This window comes from Halyomorpha halys, unplaced genomic scaffold (genome assembly GCF_000696795.3).
Source record: "Halyomorpha halys isolate HHAL.00 unplaced genomic scaffold, Hhal_1.1 Scaffold577.1, whole genome shotgun sequence".
Lineage (NCBI taxonomy): Eukaryota > Metazoa > Arthropoda > Insecta > Hemiptera > Pentatomidae > Halyomorpha > Halyomorpha halys.
Window position 1 is genome coordinate 542,574 of NW_027113760.1, and position 26,133 is coordinate 568,706.

Genomic DNA, 26,133 nt, shown 5'->3' on the forward strand with positions numbered 1-26,133 from the left:
TATTTTAGTATGTATGAGGTCATTCATCACTATTACCTATTGCCCACAACTGTGTGGCAGATTGTAATATCTATCAATAAATAAATCTATCAAATAAAAAAAATAATCTAATAAAAGAAATTTGACCACCAACGTCAATCATAACGTTGGGATTGCAATTTATTATGTTAATTTAGTTATATTTATTAAATGAATGAAATCACAATGAATTGCGATTTACGTATGTTATAATGCGTTATAATTTGTTTTGTTTTTTAATTCCATTTTAGTTGAATTAATTTTTTATTTTCATTTCTTTATATTATTCGTCTACTCAAATGTAAATATCAAAAACGTAATGTTAAGTAGTATTAGTGGGAATTGGGATATGGTTGAGCACTTCAATATCATCATCATCAACATTACCTTGGAATTAATTACTATTTACAGACGTTTTGCCAAAATCAGTTCTAGAAAATTCGCTCAATATTGTTAAATAAAAAGCCTGAACAAAAATGACTCAGTCAGTCCCTTTACTGCATGTAAAGACCAATACTATATATACAGAAGAAATGAGATAATACTTAACTTTTTCGTATCACCAACCTTCCTAAATACTAAGTAATAAGGAATGCTACAGGATCGCTCATAGAACTAGGTTGCAGGTTCAGGCGGGGTTAAAGAAAAAAAATATTTTCATCTTTTTTTCTTCTTTTTTGTTGCTAGGTTTAGTTGCTTTATGACCAGTTTAGCCCATTTTAGACTTGTAGATGAAGATCATCATGCCCTACATTAGCCTTTCTGGATAGAACAGTTGAACATTGGTGCTTCGGTTGTCTACGTTTTGCTCGAGAAAAAGAAAATATGGATCGTATTCTTGGAAAGATGTCTATTACTACTGTTGCTACTTCTTATCACTACAACCGTTGAAGAGGCTTCCTCCACTAGCAATTGCAATTTCGTCAGCCATTCCGATGGGCAGGACAGCATCTGGCTCTCCCAAACATAACATTAATGAAAGATAATGAGGTGTTGATAGTTGACCGTAGATTAATGATTGGAGAAGTTTGTCGGGGTGTGGTCGGCAAAGAACAACATAAATAAACAAAACCATATTTATTTATTTTATGCCGACGTTTCGACCTGAGTTTCAGGTCTTCATCAGGGGTTGTGGCGTAGAAGGTTAGGTTACGAGGTTTGGTTGCGAGCCTACCTTCTACGCCACAACCCCTGATTAAGACCTGAAACTCAGGTCGAAACGTCGGCCTAAAATAAATAAATATGGTTTTGTTTATTTATGTTGTTCTTTGCTGACCGCACCCCCCGACAAACTTCTCCAATCATTAATGAAAGATATACGGCTAATGATAATTAGTACAGCTCTCGATTGCTTCTCCGTTAGTCGGCTTGATAATTGCTTCTAAGCAAGAGAGCTTGAGCGCTCTTCCTATGCAGCGCAAATCGGCAGACGGCATAGAGCAAAGAGCAAGAAAGGAGAGGCCTGGGAATGGCTTAATAAGGAGTACAGTACTGAAGTAGGCTGGCTCATAGTAATCCTGCTTCTCGCTAAATAATATCTGATTGGGGTTCCATTGTATGGTAAACATAAATAAGTTTTTTTTTTTGTTTTTTTTAAGATTAGGAATCTCACACTGAGTGATTTTCGCATCATCTGAAAAGAATTCACCTCCTGTTAAGAAAAAACACGCACCCGAATATTTAAAATTTTTTTGTGTCGAAAAAAAAATGCTTTGATAGGAATGATGGTATGCCGAAAAATGCTTACTATTTACCAAGAAATTTTAATTATATACATTTTTTGTAATTCAGGAAACTTAATAAATCTATCCATTCCCATTAGCATATATATTTAATTATGCAATCCTTTACTCAACAACGTTATGCAACTCAAGCCCAGCTCGTTTCCGGGTCAGTATGTCTATACGGGAGATAAATTTGGCATATTAATTGTTTTCCTTCAAGTTACTTTTTTTTTTATTATTGGTGTTGATACCAAAATGTTATATTGCCTTACTCATGGTATTTTGTACCAGATTTCTCATATTATTTAAGTTTAGTATTGAATTATGTAATGCTTTATTTGATTAAAAGAAGTACTAATATCTTGGGAAACTCCTTGGAATGTGTGTTACTAGCATGACCCTCTACAAATACTGGAATTAACCACGAATAATATTTTAGAACTTTATTATTTTTTAATCCTTCTTTATACCTGTCGCTCAACCAGCGTCACTAAGTGGATGAAATCGAGATATGATTGACAAGTCAGGCTTATAGTAGGTTAGTAGTCCATTAGTACTAATCTACTAGTTTAATTTTTTTAAAATTATTTTAATAATATTGTTATTTAATATTATTACTACTTACTTCAACTACAAAACTATTTAAAAAATATTATTACTCAAAAGGTATTATCTGACTTGGGTTTTTTGAATTTATGAGTGATGGATATTAATTTTATTTATGGATAAGTTGTTATTTATTTTAATGTGAATATATTTCAACATTACATTAAATGTTTGATAAATGATGTTAAGGATTGTTCTATACACCGAGTTCCAAATTTAGAGGTGTTATTTCATACCTAAATTAAATTACTTTAAGTGTTTTACTTTACTTGATTTGTTTCAAACGCATATGCACACTACAAACTATTATAAAGAAAAAATAAAACAAATTTTAACGGGTCTCACTTGATTCACCAAAGAACCACAATTTTCCAACGCTGGGTTATAGATATCATTGCATTTTCGCTTAATAGTGGCTCATCTTACAAAAGAAAAAGTTATGATTTTATTTTGAATTGGACGTATCACAAAGACAGTACCGTATACTGAGATTACGTTTTGTACTAGGGTCGTCCTACATATCGTCCCCAAGGTACTTTGTACTAGAGGTCCAAACTGGGGTGTCCCAAGAATCTAACGGGGGTGCCGCAAGCAAATGTTATTTTCTTAGTATATTACCAAAATACCAATAAATGAAATTCAAATTTCTTTTCTTCATATTCAACCGCTCTTAGGATTAAATTAAAATTAAATCTGTACTATTAGAACCCATGAAGAGTTAGGGATGCAGTACTTTGTAAGGAAATACTGTTACTAGACCAACGTTTGTGCAAGGAGGTGATTTAGTCAGATTCACGTTCGACCGCCAGATTTTTACCCACTTTATGACTGTGTGGACCCCCGAACACACAGAGCCGACTCACGGCTACAGTAAAACAAATAATCATTATCTCCCGCAGCCGGATTTGAACCTGGGTCCTCACTGTGCAACTAACGCACAGTGCCTTACCAATGAGCTAACCACCCTTTCTTGAGATAATCGTGCCCACATTTTTTTTTTTGTAATTTCGACTTAGGTGCCGCGAAATTTTTTTAACCCAGAAAGGAAGGATGCTGCGGCAAAAAAAGTTTGGGAACCGCTGGTCAATGGAATATGTCAAAAGCAAAATAAATAATTTTTTTTTTTTAGATTCGCTATTGTTAAAGCTAAGGAGCGATACCATCAAATCACTTAGTATACACGACGTGAGAATGTAAATCAAATAAATTTTTTTAACAGCATTAAAAGAAAGAAATTGTATACATTATTTTTGTGTGTGTATACCCATACACACTCATATAATTTTTTGTATGGAATACAGCATATATAAAATAATGTTTTGATACAATCTATTTTGTATTTTTTCCTCGAAGAGGTGAAAGTAATTAATTAATGAGAATAAATCAATATGTATTGTATGGAATGAGCGTATTGTTTAACATGCTAGGTATGTCAGTCTTAGTGAATCATATTACTTCTGATATATTCTGCCGTGTGATGCCATCGCTCTCCTACACAATAGTGCATTATGGTAGCAGGAAGCCGTCGCAGATGACCTGAAAGGCCCCGGCAATTATTTTGTAGATAGGGTGGGCAGTGACGTCCTTGCTTTGGCTCATCTATTTTTTTTTCTTCCATCTTTTCATGCCACGCTACTGAAATTGATGAGTTGTTGGATGGATTACATTTTTATTGTCCTTGAATGTTTTTGTTTCCACTTTTATTGAAAAGACTTATTTTTAGACCGATGGGTATTGTTGGAAAAATGTATGTACAGGGTCAATAAGAATAAAATAATTTTACGTACTGAGAACACGTTTAATTCATTATTCTATTATCTCAAATATAACGAACAACATTTTATTTAATATAAAAATAATTTCATTGTTTGATTTCAATATTTTCTTACGATAACTATCAACTGTTGTCTATTTATACGATAAAATGAATTTTATATTTTCCTTGATTAATGTTATTATGTTATGCTGAAATGCTTTAGATATTAATGGAGTTAAGCTGATACATTTTAAAGTAGTTCGGTTGATACCCTCTACCCTTTTTCGAATAAGTCTTCTTGATGGTGGAGTGAGTTTCTTTAGGTGTGAAGTCGACTTAGTAACCTCTTCAATTATTCTCCAGAGCATTAAATTTTGAATTTTTAAGAGAAGGGATATTCTAATTGAAATATTCCTTTAGAAAATTTAATATTAAAACGATTTCTTAACGATTATTTTTCCGATCTCAAGCCACATAAATAAAATTTCTTCAGATCCGATAATCAGGCATCGTGCCAGACATTTTGAATCTAATAAGTTTGGCGACGTTACTCAAAGTACGATAACGGATTCTTACATGAAAATTAAATCTCAAGAGATTGAGTATATTCCTTTTTTATTCCCGAATTTGTGTATCATTTGCGTCAAAAACAGTAAATAATCGCTGTTTTTGGCAATTTTAACATTTATTACTTGTCGGATTGGAAATATCTTTTTTTAGGATATCTCTTACCTTTGGATATTCCAGAGTTAAGTGCTCTGGAGGAAAACTGAAAGATGTTACATTGCCGAATTCATTACCAAGTGAAATATCATTTACCACGACTAAGATCAGCCAAATTTCAAAACCAAAAATGTTTTCATCGTTTAAAGATATCACAGATTTCTAATTTCTTTTAGAACTATTACTTGTTATGTCCCTAGTTCTCAGCTTGAACTAAACAAATAGTTCCTGTCTTGTGGATGGCGGATCATAGGTGGGCCGCAGGGGTCACATATTTTTGTGAGGTTTCATTGTTAGTACTATTACATTAATTACCTTTTTGATATTTGGATGCTTGCTGAGAAGATTTAATTGAAAAATGCGTAATAAATGTAACTTATAATGCACTTTTATGCTACCTAATTTTCAAATATCGTCGTTCAATATTTGAAAATTAGGTAGCATAAAAGTGCATTATAAGTTACATATATTATGCATTTTTCAATGCAAACCCCCTTTGCCCCAAAACGCGAGGAGGAATGGGTCGGACTTAGTTCGATTGCTTAGTTGATCGCCGACATCTATGGGCTGGGAACTACTGGTTGTAATAGTATTTATTTCAAATCACAATCCACGATCCAGTCATCTTTCTGAATCTACAATATGACTTTTATATTTTGGCTTATAAAGTTCGAAGTAATTGCTTTGATTCTGCTACGTTATTTTTAATTGCTTGACAATGGTTTATTTACCTAAATAATCTCCTTTGTGTTGTTAGGGGTTAAAAATAAGGAAACTGTTTCAGTTTTGGTTTATTAAGAATCAGGGATGTTGTTTACTATAGATTACTTAGTAGTTTATATCTGTAGTATTTTAATAAATGTTTTTATGATCATTTACGAATGTTTTTTAAAAAAAATTTTATTCTCTTATCGATTTCGAGTTGTGATGCTATAATGAGAACTTGAAAATAGGATCTGCCAGATTTTAAGTATGTTCCTTCAAAATTTCCCCTTACGTAAATAGAGTTACTGAAAAAGAGGGTACCATTTTGATACCCAGTTTAAATAATGATAGTGTTCTTTAGGAAGTTGTGGATTATATTTGCATAACCATTGATAGTACTAAAAATATCATTTGAAAATGAAAACTACTTGTGGCCTATTCACTGGACTTAATTTTTGTCTTATAAAGTCTATAAACGCATTTCCGCATTTAAATTTCACTATAAGATTCATCAAATTTTCTAAGAATATTGAAAAGCATATATTCATTTTAACAAATGATGCATTAATGAATTGGGTAAGAAGGAAAGTAACGAAAGTGACAAGTTAATGTTGGAAAGTAGGGGCTCCGTTTGGTCTTACGTGACAGGCCACTCTTTTGGCACGGTCCTCTTTTGTAGTGACATCTTGGCCTCCTACTGCCAATGCAGTAATTATGGAAAGCTAAGCATGTCGAAATGAATTATATTGTTACTAGCAATTACTTATAAAAATTTGCTTTTTTTTAAAAATATTTTTTTGGCCGCGAGCTGCTCATTAAGTAAGATTTACTACTATCTCCCATAGCTCGGATACCATTCCGGCTGTGACTGAAAATGATAAATTCAATGAACTCACATTGGGAGGCTAGGTACTTGGGATCACAGATTTCAATGGATTTTCTTTTTTATGATACTAAGTTGAAACATATTAGACACGTTTCCTAGTGTTCTAGTCTATTCGCCCTAAGAGCCGGAAAAAAAAAATAGCAATTATTTACGTTATCGCAAATAACCTTTGCTCTGTATGTATTTAATGATTATTATATGTCATTATATTGTTGATTATATTAAAAGATCGTATTAGTTTTTGTGTGTCTAGAGGACCTTTTAAATTTAATAATCAATGTCACCATTTTTTTTTTTTTTATTACAAAAATTGGAATAACTTCAGCACTACTCCACTTATCAACACGACATTTACAAGGGGCTTACGACCCTCTGTACGAATGTTACAAATTGGACCTTCGTAAACGAATTAGAACCGAAGATATATAATAAAAAGTTTGAGAATTGTTTCTTTATTTGAAAGATATTGACACTACTTGAAAGGACGGGAATTTAGCTTTTTACAGTTACAATTACGTTGTATTTACATTACATTGTAAGGAGTTATAAATTTATTTCGTGAACGCGTGGCATCGGCAGAAAAAAAATCTTTCCAAAACAAGCCCCATAATTTCTAATTTTTGATTTATATGAAAATTCGTGATCAAGGGTTTCAGAAGACGCTAAAACCAAATCTTATTATTCTTTTATTTTATAAATTTTATTCTGAACAAAACTTTTTGTTCTACTTCACTGGAAGCAGCTTTTGGTTTTTTGTAAGTTTTTACACGCTTAAACTCATTTAATATGATCAGTAATCTTTTATTATTATTTTACAAAAAAATAAAATAAATAAATAAATTGATTGGTATATAATAACCATGAAATACAAGCAGAAAAAGGCGATTTGAAATAAAATACTAAATTTCTAAAAATACGTTAATTTTTTTCGGCTTCTAGACCGCATTAGCTAGAACCCTTGGACATGTGTCTAATATTTTTTGACCAGTATCACCAGAAAAAAAATCAATTAAATCGGTGGTTTGAAGAGCGTATTCTCCTCTTGTCAGCCGTGAGTCTACTCTTCATGTTCAGGAGCCCTTTTGGGGAACACTTAACCCTCCCTTTTTTTTGTCCCATTAAATTATATTTTTCTTAAATTAAACACCAAATTTTTTATAAATCCACTTAATTTTTTAACAGAAATTACAAGCTTTGTTATTTGTTGTTCATTTATCAAACCACTCCTTTCTCCAAAAACGTATCATAAAATATCGGTATGGATTTCTTCTTGGATCTTCAAGACTTCTTCGACTTAGGTTCCTGATAATTTTCTGGAGGACATAATAATAATTTTTAAACAGATTGATTTTAATAGTTCATCTATTTTTTTTGTTCAATATGACAGAATTGTTTTTCACATGTAATAATATTATTGTTAGGTATTTTCTACATTACTCACGACTTGTTACATACTTCAAATATTTTTACATTCTGTTCATAACATTATTTATCTATTCATAACTATAAATAATTAATTCAGTCCTTTGTAATCAGTCGATTTTCTGCTCTGACAAACCAGACAGCACCCAGTGATTATGCTCTACACGTAACCTTGGCCATTATTCGATTACTCCATTCAATTTGAATGTATAACTAATTTATCAGTTGCATACGTCATACTATTGCAATTCAGTAGTATTGCATTAGGAGTCGTTGAAAACTCAATGTTTGTCTATGTTTAAGGCAATATTTCTTTTAAGACAATAAATGAATTCGTGAATTTATTGTAAACCTGTATAAAATAATTATATTCTCACATTAACTTTTTTTTTACTCAATTTACTTTTTCTACTAATTATTATCATCTGTATAAATAATTGTAACAACTCCATCTCATGGGGTCCAGCTTACCAAAAAGAAATCCATAATTTCCTAATCAAATTTCTTTAAGTATAATTTTTTGAATTACTTATTCTACAGGGTCACATTTTTTCAATTTCGTCGATATTTGCCTCATTTTCGTTGTTTGACCAAACGTCCTTGCCATGTCCTGCTACTATACATCCTTTGAGATATTTCTGGAGTTATGAGTTCGTGCTCTATCTCGCCCTGACACGCCACAGTGTTTGTATTAGGCCCTCTTCGGAAATGAGCTTGGATGGTTTTCAACCTTGGTCCGGTCTTTCCGGAGGTAATTTTTTTTTTTTATCTTAAGTTTAGTGTTATCTTTGCGTAACCTTCCCTTGAGCCGCTCATTATACATTACATTACAATGTATCCGTTTGAATATCAGTTATTAATAGCCTTCATTTTACATCGATCTAGTGGTAGTAACTAAAACTTCTAATTTCTGAAACTCAATGCATTTTATTTATCTACCATTCAGGACCCCTCTTGTAATAGAGTGACACTAGCTTATTGAAATGTGTGTCCGCCTCTTAAAGTAATTCTTAGATTTTATTGATAGAATAGAATTATTTTTAGACCCTAATTATTCTACCCAATACTTTTATTATTGTGTATATGCATATATTAATTATCTTTTGCAGAATTTGGAATTATAGTCGCAAACTTGCTGCTTATTTTGAAATCCTATATACGTTGGCTAAAATGATTAAATCTATTTTTATCTGATTATAAAATCTCATTTGCTTTAAGTGAGCATACGTTTTTATTCTTTTATAACATTTCTCCTGTAAAATTCTGCTGATAAACATATATATTTTAGATTAATTATTTTTTATATATGCTTGTTTGAGAGTGGTTTAGTTTATTCTTAATTTAAAACAATTTTGATCATTTTTTTCCTCTCAACTTTTATTCCTTAAAATTTCTCCAACGTTTCGGCACTCAGGCCATTCTCAAGGATTCCACCTTCTGTATTGATGTCATTTCTTTTTTAAATCTTAAAAATTGCAGTCTAAATGTCCTTGTCACATATAACTTTTTCTAAAAATTTATATCTCGGATTTAAAACTTTTTTACATTACACTTTCCTTCCTTCACTTACATTTACAACTTAAAAACGTTTTGTTAACAATTTTTTTTTTACCAAGAATATGAGTCTATATTTATGAAAACGTTGTCAACAAAAAATATATTGGAAAAACGTTGTCGGGAAAAATTGATTCAGTGCATAGAATTACACAAGCATCTTAAGATCATTAAATCATTATACCATATTTATAATTCGATAAATAATTCAACTCATTTAGAGTAATAAAGGTCAATTAATATTCATTGTGAGTTACTGGTAGTTTTACTAGAATTATTGTAATAAAGTCCTTATTCCCAACATCGTGTGGAAGAACTGATAGAATACTTATTTGGGGTCAATTAAAAGTTATTTTCATTTAAAATTTCGTAAATAGAGTTTTAACTTTATTTTAAACATATGGAACTGACTTATACCATTTTGTAAGTCAATACACACAATTTTTGATATTTATCAAATATTTAAAAACATTTAACAGCTTGGCAAAGAATTGAAGTTCATTCACACTACTTTAATATAACCTCCTCAAATGACAATTTATTTTATTGAAGATATATGAAATTATTAAAATTTTGTCACAATTCTTATTTAATTTTTAGAAGTTATAACTATCTACAAAAAATACTTGGCATTTTACATTATCTAAAAAACCTTATGAGCCGATAGTGTTACAGTGATTATATAACATACTTATTATTAACTTTAAGGAAGTAATAATTCTTTATTCACTAATATGTATTTTTTACTTTTAGGTAAGCTGATATACTGTTAAATTATAAAAGTATAATTGGAAGTAAGTTTACTTTTTGTTTATTTTTTTTAATATTCGATACTCAGTATTATTTTTAATGAAACTTAGATATTTATTTATTTATATTTACCATTAAAAAATATCTTATCGTATATTATAAATATTAGTTTATAATTTATACACACGCCTAAATAATTTGAAGATACAGAAGAAAAGTTAAAAGTAAAATAAGATAATTGAACCTGTATACAGCAAAATAAGGAACCGACCAACATTTGTGTTAGATTGTATTGTATAATCTTTATTGATAATTATTTGAAACATTTTCATGAGATATAGACCTTATGCACAGCGTTTTCCTTAGATATAGATACAGTCTGCAGTTATTATTGAGAACTGATAATTATGTCAACATTATTATTATTTTTTATTTTGTAATTTTACATATGCCTTCTGGCATGTTGCGTAAATTTGTGGTCCATAAGACCTCCTCAGCACAGGATTTGTATAAATTCTTGAGTGGAGAAACCTTGCGATGAAGGCACTCCGTAGTAATTCCACCTGATGTCGCAGATCCATGCATAGGAGATGTTTCAGTCTTCTCGGATTTGGTAGTATGTCAGTCAGTAAGATTTGCATTTTTAGGTTAGGGTTTCTAGCGAGTGATTCATGAACAGTTTTATTCTGTTTTTTATTATGTCAGTCACAAATCGTGTGTACAGGTCCATATTTAATGATTTGTTTCTGATGTCAAAGGGACTGTGAATGATATTTTGGAGGAGTTTGGATTGAAAGATCTGAATGCCTGAATGAAGGTGGAATTTTTGCTGGAGCTCAATACCTAAGTGGATACGTCTATACAGGTCTAAGCAGCAGGTTGTAAATTTTAAATTTGTTAGTATATAATAATTTAGTTTTAGGATGTAGTAGTATCGAAGTTAAAAAAGTCGGTGATTCAGTCTTTTTTTCAAAGTTGTCACATGTCATTTTCATGTCAGTCGTCTGTCCATCGTAAATCACAAATATGTATCTGTTGTAGATGTGTATAGATACGGGGATATTGTAAAGTGTTAGTTGAGGTCAGTCTAAACGTCCAATTGTAACCTGATCAGTTTTTGTATGTCTATTATCATTCACCATTTATTAAACTAATTTTGTAATAAATTAAATGAGTCTGTGTGTTGTGAGAAGCTGTGGTCGAGTTTCCATCCGTTGGAGGTATTACTGTGTCGTTTGCATATGTTGCGAATGTTAGATGTTTCTGAAATATCGGCACGTAAGTATATATTGAGTACAGAGCCGGAACTAAAATGCTGCCCTGCAGCACCCCCCATGCCTGTTTCGTAATAATCGTTTTTTTTTTTTCATCTTAATTAACTACGAAATATCTATTCTTAAGATCTGACCTTATTATTTAGTAATACGATTTAGGAGACCATTATGTCATACTTTATCGAACGCCTGAGCGACGTCTAAGCTGCTGTGCAACATTCCTTTTTTTCTAATTCCAATATCAATATAGGTTATAAATTAAGAAAAAAATAAATTGGCCGGTTCCTTATAGCATATGTGGTTTTAATTATTAAAGAAAGTATTTAAAAAATAAACTAAAAATTACATCATTGTATTTCTCTAGTAACAATATATATATGTTGTCGAGGTATGACAAGTTTTTGAAGACCTGTATCTATTTTTGTAAGAAAACCATAAGATCATCTAATAAACTTTAGCTTTATTATTGTGTTTTATTTCTTTCTGTCTGATATGTTTTGAGTTGTTTCCAAGTTAACGAATCGAACTTATTAAAGCAGTCTTGACTCACGGTTTCTGTTAATATTGGAATAAGCTGAGTACTTTGTGATACTTTAATATTGTTTAATCCTCTGATTAGAAAAACAATTATTTCAGATTACTATTTAGCCATATTTAAATTTTGATCGACCTGAACGTTATTTCAATTACATTTTAATGTCATTTTTGGTTCGATAGGTTTTTATTGAATGTTATCAGATTATTATTCACTTTATTATGTTAACATCGATGTTTGTCGTTCTAAGAAAACACGTTGTTATTCTTATTTGAATTCGCAGACTCCTGGAATAACGCGTTCAATATAAAGATTTGGCTGGAATAGGTTAGTGACCTGTAAAATGAGTACATTCACTTTCTGGCTTAGTTATAAGTGGAGCAGGGTGTTGAACCTTATAGCAACTCTTTCTGTTAGAAGTAATTTAAATAAGTTATTATCATTTCAAAAATTTGGAAATTAATTTATAAATATCTTTGGATTAAAAAAGTCCAAGTTAAGATTAATATGTATAATTTTCCTTCATAAGTAAGATTGCTTGGTTATAAAACATGATTAGAGCCTCAAGATAAGCGAATATTGTATGACACAGCTGTCGGTTATGCAACGGTTGCTGATTCACGAACTATAAGCACTACTTTCAAATGCACAATGTAACAGCTTACCTTTATAAAATTATTTCCTGAATCGATGTCTTACGTAAATTATTGGAAGGATTTTGTCTCTGCTCCGAAATTTAGGTTTTATTTAAAAATTTTTTTCTCTTCCTTTCTTTCCCAGAGTTCTCAACGCTGCATCAAGTATGTAAATCGCTGCGTTAAAATGTATAGCTTTTTATTTTCCTCAAAGAGGTCTTTTGACAGCTTTCTTCATCCGTTGCTTTCCCAGGAAGAAGGGAAATTATTATTTTTTTTTTTTTTAGAATTTTAAATAGTACTGCTTATGATGATCTTTTTTTTTTACAGACCATTTTAACTTTTTCTGCTTTCTTTTCGTAGGCTCTTGTCTTCGTTGATGGGTTTCTTTTAAATTTTCTTTTTGAATGGATCCTTCAAAATTCTTTTTGTTAATATTTATGAAGCATGATTTCCTTTTTAAGTATAAGTTATAATCCTTTGGGATGTTTTTAAAAAGGAGCCGTAGTTTGTTTTGAGAAAATAGAAATTTTCGTTCAACTCATTTCTTATTTTAGAATGTTACTTAAGACACTAATATTTTATATTTGAACAATCTGATCAAACTTTGTTAAAAATTTGAAACTATTTTGAAAAATTAGGAATTTGTTTAATTATATATATATTTTGTTTTTTCTCATTGTACCTACTTTTAAAAAAAATAACTTTCATTATTATAACCTCGTTACAATAATTTTACAACAACAAAAGTTAACAACAATATGTCTTAAAATAAAATTATTAAAATTGTATAATTATTAAAGCATTGCCATTTAATGTGTATGCTAAATTATATTTGTTTCCGTGCAAAACCGCCTTCGTACCTTGAAGTGAATTTATAGCTCTGATCCTCGAGGGATGTGGAGGTGTTGAATATATTTTTTTTAATCTGACGTTCCTCTTTATAAATGTTCCGACACGGCCACTGGTGGACTGATATCATCGCCTGTCCAAATCAGGCTTGATTCGCTTTTAACACGCTTACTCATACCTCGTATAAAAACTGTGAGAAAATCAACTTTTATTTTAAATGTAGAGGATCATTTAGAAATTCAAGATTTCATTGATGAGTAATAATTAGAAAAGCCTAACTAACTGTTTTAAAATTTAGTCTCGTTGTGAAAAAATTAATTACTAATCACGAGGCCTTTTAGCGTCCAATATTCAAGAAATTTACTGTTTTCATGTTTATTGGAGGCTAAGTGACCACCAATAGGTCATTTAAATTCACCAATCAGATAGGAATGGAGAAGGCGAATACACGAGCGAGGAGTTTATTTTTTTTCAAAAGTCAATATATTCACTTTGGGAAAGTTGTCTAAAAATTATTGTGGGAAGATGGGAAGAGGTAGTTGAGTTAAATTTTTTGGAGGAAATTTTAATTTTAAAATAAATCGAATAAGTTTTTGGTGTATACTTTTAATTTATAAATGAACTATTTACTTTTCATACGTGGATATATTAACTTTATATAGAAAACTCCTCACTCGTAGGCAGCCTCTGAGTTGTTTGAGAAAACTGACAAACTTACTGAACCAATTTAGAAGAGACTCGTGTACTTTTCCACTGGAAACGGATTCCTAATTTATTGTCTCATGTCATTTTCTATTCCTCTAAAATAGTTCTTTGTTCCGTATAAGAGACCCCCGCAAATCTACTCCGTTTATTGCTCTGCATTAATTTCTTTTTATTTATAGGATCTAGGGGAGGCATTAAAAAAAAAAAAATTGCACCAAGTTAATAGAGTAGAGATAATATTTATGGCTTATCAAGCTTAATGATTTATGTTGGCTGGAAATATTCTCAGTGAAAAGGAGCTTGTAACATGGGAAAATTTCCCAGATTATTACTTTGAATACCAGGAGATATTCTTGAAAAGTGGGAATTTACAAAAATTTGAATTTTTCAGCACTTCTAAATGTTTAAGGTACTTTAAATACAAAGTACTTTTTGTGGAATTCCTCACATTCATTTGAACTTAAATGTTTTGATAGGTTTGTTTTTGACCTGTTTCGTCTCAGGTTTCCTTTCGAGAGTTATGGACCTCAAAAAATTTAGCTGTCTTTGGTAAAAACGATGAAAACATTGAATAATTTTTATCATTGGTGAAGGATAAGTATTCGCACATTCTATATACTATTAAGTTGTATCACATACATAATTGATCCTAGGTAAGACAATAATGAAATATTGTGTTTAGACATTTTAGGTGGAAAAAGATTTAAAAGTTTTTTCTTCGGTGAAGTAATTGGAGTTTTGAAGAATATTAAATACAGTTTGACTTTGAATTTTTGAGCTAAAAATTTGCACTTCATATTAATATAAACCGTATTTAATCTTCCCTGACGTAAGTAGAAACGGAATGAAGTGATTTAAAATGCTGAATTTGGTGTAAATCAAATTTTCCATGACCAAACCTGAATGTTGGTCGAACTTTTGTTTAACCTAAGTTTTTAGAATAACATTCTGTACGGTAGAATGTTATTATATGTAAAACAAGTATCCTTGCATTGTCCTGTTCAGAAATTTATTTATTTGTTTATTATACAGGAATATTTCCTGATATGTTTCCAAGGAACATATTCTAGAGTTTACGCACAAAAGGATTTCAATTTCTACTCCTGAAAATGTTTAATCAACTAGAATTTTTTACTAAAGAACTCAATTTCACTATAAAATATTTTTATGAAACATCTCGAATTAAGTGATTACGTTGTGGTGTTGACTTAGAAATAGGTTATGTTCTGGTAAATTAGTATGCACTTGGTGATATCTTGGATTAAGATCTGAAATTTAGATAAGAAATTTTGGTGACCATTAATTAAATATAACTTCATAAGTTCGTTAATGGTAATAACTGGTAAATCTCGTCTATTTTCTATCATCCCCTTTCCGTCTCGTGAAATTACGGTTTAAACTTTGTAAGATAATTTATTTCTACCTCATTTATTACGTGACACTCTTCTTAGATGGTTGCGAAAGTATAAGAGGATTAAAAACCACAAAAGAATCATCGGACCTTTTGAAGGGTGAAACTCCCTCTCTTCAGTGTTGCATGACTGGGATATTCTTTCTAAGCGTGCGGAATCGGGTATAATCCTAAGATCCGTTAATATTTTAATCCTTCGGCATTGAAATAATTTTCCTATTTGTGTAAAATGGTCACATTAGAAAAATAAGACAAAATATCATCCTTTAGTCTTGAAATTAAAACTGGAGTATTTTTTGTTATAGCGCGGCCATTTCATTACGTTAACAAATAACAAATGTTTGTATATGGAGAAATTCATTTCAGAATTTTTTTTACTTTTTCCAAGTAACTCTTAACGTCGCTGAATGAGGTAAGTCCATCAAAGATCTTCATTCTGAGTTCCCTATTCTTATACTGTTCTCGATAGGGAACGATACTGTTCCATAAGTCTGGGAATAAAATGTCATCATTTCTAGGATGTTTCTGTAATTAAAATTGCATCCGAAAATGCATATACATATTTATTTATTTGTAAAGAAATATATAAATCCAATAAAATTATTATTTAATTTACTCATTCCAAAGTGCGATCTGCTCATTATCAGGGAAAACTATGTACTGACTTTCGAAAAGGTTCCACTCAGTGGATATGTTAGCTCATCTCCGTTACATTAATACCAGCAATCACTTGTGTGTCTTTAGACTGTGAATTTGTTTTAAGACATGTTAAAGCTCTGTTGTGATTCTATTTCTTATTTTTGTTTAAGTGTCTTCTATTTTACGAATTGCTTCATTAATAAGTTATATTTTTTTTAATTGAGAAGAGTTCTGTAATTTTAGTTACATGGTAAGCTTTTTCAAAATAAGATTTCACAATTCCTGGGGTTGAGATATTCAAAATAAGCTACCGGTGACTCACCATCTAGCTTTGGGGTTCCACATCTGGTGATTATTGGCTGATAAGTCAGTTCAGGGCAATTTCCCTTGAAAATTTGCATCCCTGTTAAATCTTAATGATTTTATTGTAGTCTTAATGATTTTATTATAGTAGAAATAAAAAAATCTTAGTCTGGAAATTCAGTTCAAAAACTTCTGATATACAATGGAACGTCTGCGTAAGACTAGTAAATCAAATGAGCCATTTTAGGATTAAGTACTTTTTGAAATTGTTTGGCCTTAATCACGGTCAGAACGCCCGCTGACAAAAATGCTTTTTCGTACAGCACACTTTATTTGCTATAGAATTTTTTTTTAATTTGCAGTTTTTTTAATACCTCGAAATTTAGAAGAAATATCTTTGAAGGACAATTATTTCAATGATGTTATTGGCAGTATGATAGTAGCAATTTATAATATAAATATTGGTCATTAATATCAGTTCTTTCAAATTGAAACCTTATAGGTCCTACTCTTGCATTTTAAAAAAAGATAAAATAACTTCCCAGGAAGTCATACTTAAAAACCGTGTAGGTTTTCTCCAACTCGAAGATCGATGCCAAACTCAGAATTGAATAATGTATTTTTAATTCAAAGAATAATAAAATTAAGTAAGACATCTAGTCAGGTTTAGGTTTGGAAATAATAACAGTATAAACTTGTAGGGATTGCCTTGCAAGTATTATTGGGTCGAAGGGCTTGTTAATGGTAACTAATAATCCAAGAGCCGGGGTGAAAAAAAGGCAGTAGTAGTTTTTATGATATTTTCGAAACTTTTATCTGAACAACTAGAAATTTCTTTTTGTTTATACAGTATGTATTTACATGAAAATCCTAACCCTAATAACTATAATTATCATACTTTCGTGGCTTTGGTTGTTGCGTGACAAATATCAATGTATTGTCAACTGGACATGTATTAATTACCTACCATACCCGCCGACGACCTGATAAGAGTTGACTGTATATAGTCAAAATGTTTGTTGAGTAAATATAATAAATGAGCAAAAAACTATTTCAGTTTCCAAAATTTAATATCAAGTACTTTTATCATTTATTACTATCAATGTTTTATAGTTTTAACATAAAAGAATCTACTAATTCTTGATAAGCATTTTTATTTCAATTTAACTAGATTTTTCAAATTTCTGCAGAAAATGAGGCAAGAAACATGTTGTAAATAAGTTTTGTCATAAATTTAAAAAATAATAAGCTTTACTAGTGTTAATGGAAACTTTATTCAGATTTAATAATCCTTTAACTGGAAGATTCTTATGGTATTATATGGATTTAGTGAATGACACAATTTCTTCCTTATTAAACTATAATAGTTTATTTCATATCATACAGAAACGTTTCGGGAGATTTCCCCCATCTTCAGGCTGCTAAAAAACAAATTCAACAAAACCATAAACATGTGCTTATAACAACATTAATATATCATTTACAATCAAAGAACTATTTATAAATTATTTACTTGATAACAAAAACCTATATATGATATATAATTTTCTCCTATTTGTCTTATTTGCTAATATATTATAATATTAATGTCATTGTTGAGTAAAAACTTTCTATTAGTCATACATTGTAGGAGAATAATTACCTTTTTGAAGGTTATCTTCCAATGTGATAACAACCATATAGACTATATAATAATTTTCTCCTACCTCCTTTATCACAAAAATGAACATTTAAAGTTAAAATTAACAATTTTTCAAAAACCATTTCTATTCTATTTATTATATAACATTATTTTCTTCTATAATTATAAACACTTTGACTAAAATTAAATTCTACATTATATAAAAAACCAATATTATAATTAAAACACTAATTTATTTAACAACAAAGATGAACAATAAAAGCTAAAATTAACAATTTTTCAATAACCATTTCTATTCTATTTATTATATAGCATTGTTTACTTTTATAATTATAAATACTTTGACTAAATTAAATTCTACATTATATAAAAAACCACATTATAATTAAAACGCTAATTTATTTATAATTTCCATATAATGTGTGCCTAATGTTTTTGTATCAGTTTTATAATTAATAGCTTTGTCAATGTTTTTTGTAATGTGTATTGATTCAATTATTTTTCTATTCCTACCGTTCTTGACTATATCTAAAATTTCCGGATTATTAAAATCAAATTGATGTTTATACCTAATACTATGTTGTGCCAATGCTGTAGTTTTGATATTTTTTACATTTTTACAATTAGTCCTATGTTGATCAATTCTTGTTTTTAATTTTTTAGATGTTTTACCTATATATAAACCATCACAATTCTGGCAATTTACCTTATAAACAACATTTAATTTATCTTTAAAGTCCACTTTGTCTTTCATATTATCCAGATAACTACCCAATTTATTATTATTATATAATCCAAACTTCAAATTATGTTCATTTATTCAGATAATTATTGTTAAATTATACTCGGGTTACTTAACTAATTAACTTGCATAAATAACTGTCTTTTAATTCGTGTAAAACAACGAAGTTTTGTTATTATAATATTATATATAAATGTCGTGTTCGAAGAATGTTAGCGATATTAAAAAAAAAGTATTATTTACTTGAAAAAATAAATCATGACATATTTCGTGAAAAGCTCAGCTTTTGCGGTAGGCCAGTTATCTACCAATTTCTAATTTGTTAAAATCAAAAGTAAAATGTTTAATTGTAGTAAATAGTTTTTTTTTTTAAGCTATATTAATTATTTTTCATTTCTGAAAAACATAACTCTATGCTCGTCGTTTGCATCGCATAGTGATACAGAGGAGCATTTTGCTTTTGTTTAGTTTTACGAAGCGAAAATTCTTGAAGACATTGTCTAGCGGTACCAAAATGTGTATATAAAAGAGTAACAGCCAACGTTTCAAATTGATGAGAAAAAATTGTATTTTTAGTTTTTATCGGAGAATTGTATTCAAGGGCTTTTCCAATTCCAGGTGCTGAATGAAAATATGAATTTATTTTTTACTTACATTTTTAAATTTCTTTTACATTGAATAGCAATTTTGTTGCTAGTATATTTTCCAGTACATTTTTTGAATTCACTGAAAAATTATTTACATCGCCTTTTTTGTTGATTTAATTGAATGAGATAGGCCTATAATGAAATAGTGAGATAGGATAGATTTAAAGAAAAATTTTCTCAATTGAGAGTTAATTGGTTTTCACAGTTTTCTGATTCTGCCTAAAACATTAGTTACCCTTCAAGCATTTGTTATAATACCTTAATTACTCTTTTCATGTAGATAATGTGGCATGCTAATACTTTAAATATGTTAACATTAAAGTAACAGGTATTCAAAAGTAATAGTGATTCATTTATAATAATTTAGATATAAATTTGAATAAAACATAGTGCAGGTTGTGGTTGCTTATAAGACTTCAAAAAAAGGGGTCTGACTCCAAATTGTTGTCCTACAATAGTTACACCACAGATGCCTCAACCGACCCATCTGCGGTCGTAAGGACGTATTGTTATCACTCATACGAAATTCCTCAGTAAAGGCACATTTCCTTAGCACGGTAGGGACTATGTAAGAGGTAGGAGGGGGTTACATAAGGCGGGGGGTAGAGAAAGTGGAAGCGGTTTAGTGAAGGAGATGCACCTGACGGAGGCGGTACCAGATCAGCCGGGGGCGGCGTCACCCACTGCATGCGTCTGTCGGCAGGAGTTGCGGCACAGTCATCGGGTAGGTCATCTTTAAGTGCATTTATCTGGGAAGTGTTGTTGTGCAACAGGTTGGCGGTGTGCTAATGTGGTATCTAACCAGTAAGAGGTGTTTTGATGTAATCATTTTGGCTGAGGTAAGGTGTGATAGAAATATATATATATATATATATATATATATATATAAACTTATGATTGTTGGGGGGTGGGAGCAAAGAAAATGAGTGCGTGATAGATAACACTTGATGGCAACTTCAATACTGGTTCATTGGCGGAATCAATCCGCTTTATATTTATCCTGTGTTAGCTGATTTTGCCCTTTATCTGCCGTAACTTATATATATGTATATAAACGCACATTATAAAAAACTAATAAATAAATAAACAGAAATGAAATAAATATTAGGATAAATAAATGGCCAATAAACAAATGAACCATCGATAACGATATAGTGTAGTTTCAATAGTATCCAACCCAGTGAGTTGGTAGGAACTATTGATTGTCGCTCATCCATTCCTATCTTACATGAATGGTGGATATACTCTCTTTTCTAATAGATGATCTTCTGTTTTATGGATGAAGAATAGCCACTATTTTTCTTACTTCCGTTTCAGTCAGTATCTTAAAATGAAAGTGAATATTTCGACGATATATTAAGACTCTCTTCAGTTGATTAAAATGATATTGACAGTTGTATTGAAGAGATTGGGCCGTAACGAAGTGCCTATCTCAGTCCATCTTTCTCCTCTGATTGTAATAGGATTCTGCGACCACTTTAGTGAAAGTGAGGAGGTAACGCATGTGGTCCTAAGATGTCTGAAGTCACCCTCTTGATCCTCTTGATAAAAGTGTTGCCAACCGTTTTGTCGACGGCGGTATCTTCGGTCAAGGAAGGTTGAATTTCCTGTTTCTCTGAGGAAGAATGGTTTGTGAACGTTTCAGTGATGGAAGGCTCTCTTCTTACCGTCTTGCTCAATTCTTCGCGTCTTGTTTCTTTATTTACTTTTTACTTTCATTTATTTTCGTTTTCTTAGTTCAAATATTTACGAACAATTTATTAAATTATTTAGCTGCTAGTTGACAAAACATTGAGCTCTTATTTTTTTCTATAATAAAGCATAATATTTGTATTAGTGAAACTAATTAAATAGTGTCGGTGACTTGCTTGATATATTGTATTTTATAACATCGATAAATAATGTGTTAAAATTTAACTTTTGACTTATTACTTCTCTTACCTCCACTTGAAAAGTGGGTAGGTAAGAAAGTTGTTCTAATTAGATCAAAATTTTGGAATGCAGTTTTCAAATGATTTCACATTTAAGAGCACAATACTAAAATAAGAAACAAGAATAAAATAACAGATTTTCGAACATTGTAGTGTGTCTCGACTGATTCATGAACGGATAGACCAATAGTTTTTTATTATTTATTTTTTTTTTTTTATAGAGTCTGTATCTGGTCTGTTCACATTTTATGCATGGAGACATGAACGTGTACGAAATATCTCCTGTGCAATAACTGAAACGTTTTTTTCCCTATACAATGTACCATCAGGATTTAGAAAAAATAAAAATTGCCGATATCCTTGAGAAAAACCTGGAAACAAAGTTATGTGAAGTAAGAATTGTTTTTATTACCAAAAAGGTAAAAAAAAAAACTTTGTCATCAGGTTAAATTATTCGAAAAACTAAAGGAGTACGTTAAGCACGATAAGATAATTAGCGGTGCTTAAAGCTTCTTTTTATATATGATGTTTTAAAAAGGCGATTTTTAAATAAAAATCTTAATGGAGAGTTATCATTGGATGATCTTAACATTCATTACATTGTTGTTGTTTTTTTCAATATATCTCATTCACTAATTGTAAAATATTATATTCAGCTTTGAATAAAATAAAATAAAAAAAAAAAAAAATTGTTGTGTTTATTTGGCCGTTTTGATGATGGTTTATGATTGATTTATGAAGTGTTGATTATTATTGTCTTAGGATCTTACTAACAGACAAAAATATAATTGTCTTAAAAACATTAAAATTTAAAAAACAAAACAAAAAAAAAACATACTCCTGAGACAACTGCAATTTAAATATCTCCCCAGTAGTTATTTATTAGTGATTGTCAATAAATTATGTTTCTGTTGTATTGATAATTCAACCCCAATTGATTTTCCGCCACCCTCTGTCCTATATGGGTGGGTTGTTTAGATGAGGTTTGGGTTCATTGACATTTTTATATGGGTTTGATATAATTCCAGAATCATTGATCTGATTGGTCTCTAAGGTCTTGAAATATATTATTCTTGGTTCATATTATAGTTTCATTTACTAAACACTATTATTAATAAATTTACCCCCCACATGTACTCAAAATGAACATGTGTTAAAAAGTTATATTATTTTGCGTTAATATCTGTGGGATCTAGAAGAAAAAAAATGTATAGCTGTTATTCGTTTGAATAAAAACAGTGTATAATTATCATTAATATATTTTTATCTATGAGGTGGTTAAAATTTGCTCAAATAATCACAACCTGAATTCAAAAAAAGTCATTATAGCGAATTCTTTTTTCAGCTTTTTAAAGTTTTGGTTTCGAATTAGCAAGGTTACAGATATGACGATATGCGATGCTGCAGATTATTGTGTTACTATGTGCAACGGATGATCTGGTTCTGTATTGATTTCACCGAAAGGTCACGTTGCCCTCTAACTTTATATAAAACATCATCCTTTAAAAAAAAGAAAAAAAGATAAAAGTATATAATGCGAAAATACAATACGACTCACTTGCTATCCCCTTTTTGTTCTAAATAAATGTATAACGGTGATTAATTTCTTGCGCTTACGCTATTAGTTTAGTTTAGTTTTTTCATTATTTTCAAGAGGTCAGTTAGAATCGTTTTTTGTTTGGAACTTTACGATTTTTGAGTTGAATAAATGAGATAGGCAATTGTGTGTTACGATTCATAGAAACAAAGTATAGGCAACAAATGGCGATATCGATTTCATTTTGTACAGCGATAATTGTAATTTTCTGGCCAAAAAAAATAATAATAATAATAAAAAAAAAAAATCTAAACAAAATAAAATGAACCTATATTAGTTTGCAATATATAAATTTTACATTGATTCCATTACGAATTAATTTCTGATTAGGATTCACACCCAAAATAAAGCAGATAGCATAAGTAAAAGGAACATCAGACAATCTTATCAGACAATAAACCCCGACGACCTTATAAGGTTGTTAAAATGTCGTTTGAAGATTTCTTAAACATAAAAATCATTCAGAAATATGGAAAATAAGGTAATCAAAATAAGAAAAATAAAGGTAGTGAAGTTAATTTAAAAGAATAAGTACTGTGTTGATATTATAAGTACTCATATTTAGAGAAATATTTATAGTGGTAAAATCTAGTATTTCTACAGTTCTGCATGGAAAAAGAATTATTAACCTAAGACATTCTGAAGCTACGTAAAATTTACAAATAGTTTGTAAATGTTTATGTTTTTTTTCAATCTAATTATTTATTGTATTTCACTTTTGTCATTGCAAATTTGTATGCCTGTTCATTGTAATTTTTATCTGCTCTTTAAATTATGCATAGTTTAGAAAACAAATATAACTTGGTTACTTAAAAGATTTTTTTTCTTAGAAACCACATCTTGAAAAATGGATTGGAAAAATGAGCTGCTGACCCAATACATACCATACCCAATTAAGTTCTAAGAAATACAAATATCTAACATACAAACTATTATCAGAATAGAATAATATTTGAATAAATATTTAAATGTTTATATGATTCCACTGTAAAATTAGGACTATGTAAGATGCGCCAGCCACAATTTAAGGAAAGCCGCGGTCTATTAATTTACATATCATCCATATATTAAATTTTGTATTGCAGTTTAGTTTTACCTAATACATGTGTTAATGAATATTGGATTTTTTTTATACACTCTGGATTAACTGGTGATGTTCCGTCTTAGAGTTAGTTCTGTGATATTCATACCTCAATTGTTAGTATTTGGATTGAGGAATATGGTATAATGAAACATAAAAACAGTTTCAATTTATTAATTTTTTCCATTTCTTTTCACCTTAAAGTGAATTTTGATTAGTTTTAATTTGCTTTATTTATTAAGTATTTTTTCTTAATCTGTTTTAAGCTCAAAATTCGGTCAGAAAGTCAATGAAATACGTTTGAATTGGTGAAGTATAGGGAGATCAGGAACAGTAGTGTAAATCTGAACATGGCTGAAATGTGTCAAGTGTTTTACAGGAGTGTGGGGAATTAGTATGATAAGTGGCCCTCTTGATTGGGTGTCGGCTGCTATCTTTCCTGTGTTATTTAGAATTTTTTTTTGTGTCAGATTCATTTCTCGTGACCGCCAGGAGAGCCACAATATAAATTGTGTTTTCACACCATTTTGAATGTTCACGATGGTCATTAAACTGCTCATTAAGCTTCGAACCGAATCCATTAGGATCCTTACCTTCTGCTTTCACGGTTTTGTTGTTAGATAAAATAAAATTCTTGAACGATTCAATGATTTTATTAGTATCATTGTTGGAAAAACTCCTTATTAAATAAAAGGTGATCTTTTAGGGGAGTTTGGATAGTCATTATTTCTTTAGTCAGTTTCAGCTCCTCTGACTTTCTCTCCTATTCCTACTACTCCAATCGACGGCACAGTTGAGCTTGGTATTATAAAAATCCTTATAAAGGTTTTATAGTTATATTTTTGAGCCCCATTGTTGAAAAATACAGTATTATTTTCGAGAGGATGGCGTACCTTACGAGAGTACGTGGTAGATGAACATCATTCGGTGCAGTTGTAATAGTGTCCCACTTATCGATCAATATTTTGATGCTAGAATCTACTAACTTTTACTTAAATTATGAAATTCAAGGAAATTTATTTATGATTATGATTTCTCAATGGAAGGAAGAAATAAAAAATATATATTAGTTTTGTCGGTTGGTGTGGTTGGGTCACACCAGAGCTGAAAAAGTAAGATAACAACCATAACTCAGAGAACACATGAAAACAAAAAATAATGAACACACTCGGAAATATAATAACAATAAATAAATTTAGTAGAGAATAGTTTATTGACACTGATATAAGATAAAATATATTATAGAGCTTAGAATTATTCAATAAATAAATGATGAAAAGCATAACGGAATGTGCTTAAAGAAATGTAAATGATTAGTAATGGGATTAACATAATTATGTAAATAATGTAAAAAATAATGATAACAATTTAAATCAACATAATGAAAGGTGTAGAGGAAATATATAAAAATGAAATAGGAAAAATAATAAGCTAAATTAAATATAGAATGTCACACTATCTCCTTAATTTATTATTATGTGTATTTCCAAGACGATGAATTTCAATTCAGGTCGAAACGTCAGCATAAATAAATAAGTTTGGTTTATTTGTATAGTTTTGCTAACCGCACTCCCGACCTCTTCTCCTCATATGAATCTACAGTCTATTGTTAACACCTTTTTATCTTCTAACATCTTTTAATTTTACGAGGAATTGGTGAATAATTTGTGTATACCTTTTGGAATCGGCTTTGCTGTGGGTATAATCTGTGGGTAATAGAAACCTTTACTAATTTAAACAAACGGAAGTCAGCCTGCTTAAGGAACCTCTAGATTCGAGAACTGTTCCGGGCTCTGCCACTTGATTCCGACCCGACCGGACATGAAGCAGAACGGTTACCTAACTCTGCCTTGTCACAGACCGCCTCCTTCCTGTCTCGGGGATATCTTGACAGCATTGGGACATCTTGCAAGTTGTATTAATAATTTATGACTTAAAGTGTTAGAATAATATATTCATGTCCGAAACATTTATTCGAAGTAATTTATAACATAT

General features: G+C 30.2%; 1 protein-coding gene across 6 annotated transcripts in view; it reads left to right on the forward strand.

The window, feature by feature from the left end:
• The window catches only part of LOC106684402 (WD repeat-containing protein 47), a 353,715-nt gene that overhangs the window by 175,118 nt on the left and 152,464 nt on the right, over positions 1 to 26,133 (forward strand). Inside the window, exon 1 of one of the 6 annotated variants that reach the window (XM_067051100.1) lies at positions 20,149 to 20,253. The exons of the other annotated variants lie outside the window; for them this stretch is intronic. Within the exon in view, the coding sequence (XP_066907201.1) occupies positions 20,164 to 20,253 (90 nt within the window). The 5' untranslated portion in view covers positions 20,149 to 20,163. Of the gene's footprint in view, positions 1 to 20,148; positions 20,254 to 26,133 lie in introns of those variants that run through there. 6 annotated transcript variants of the gene reach the window in all.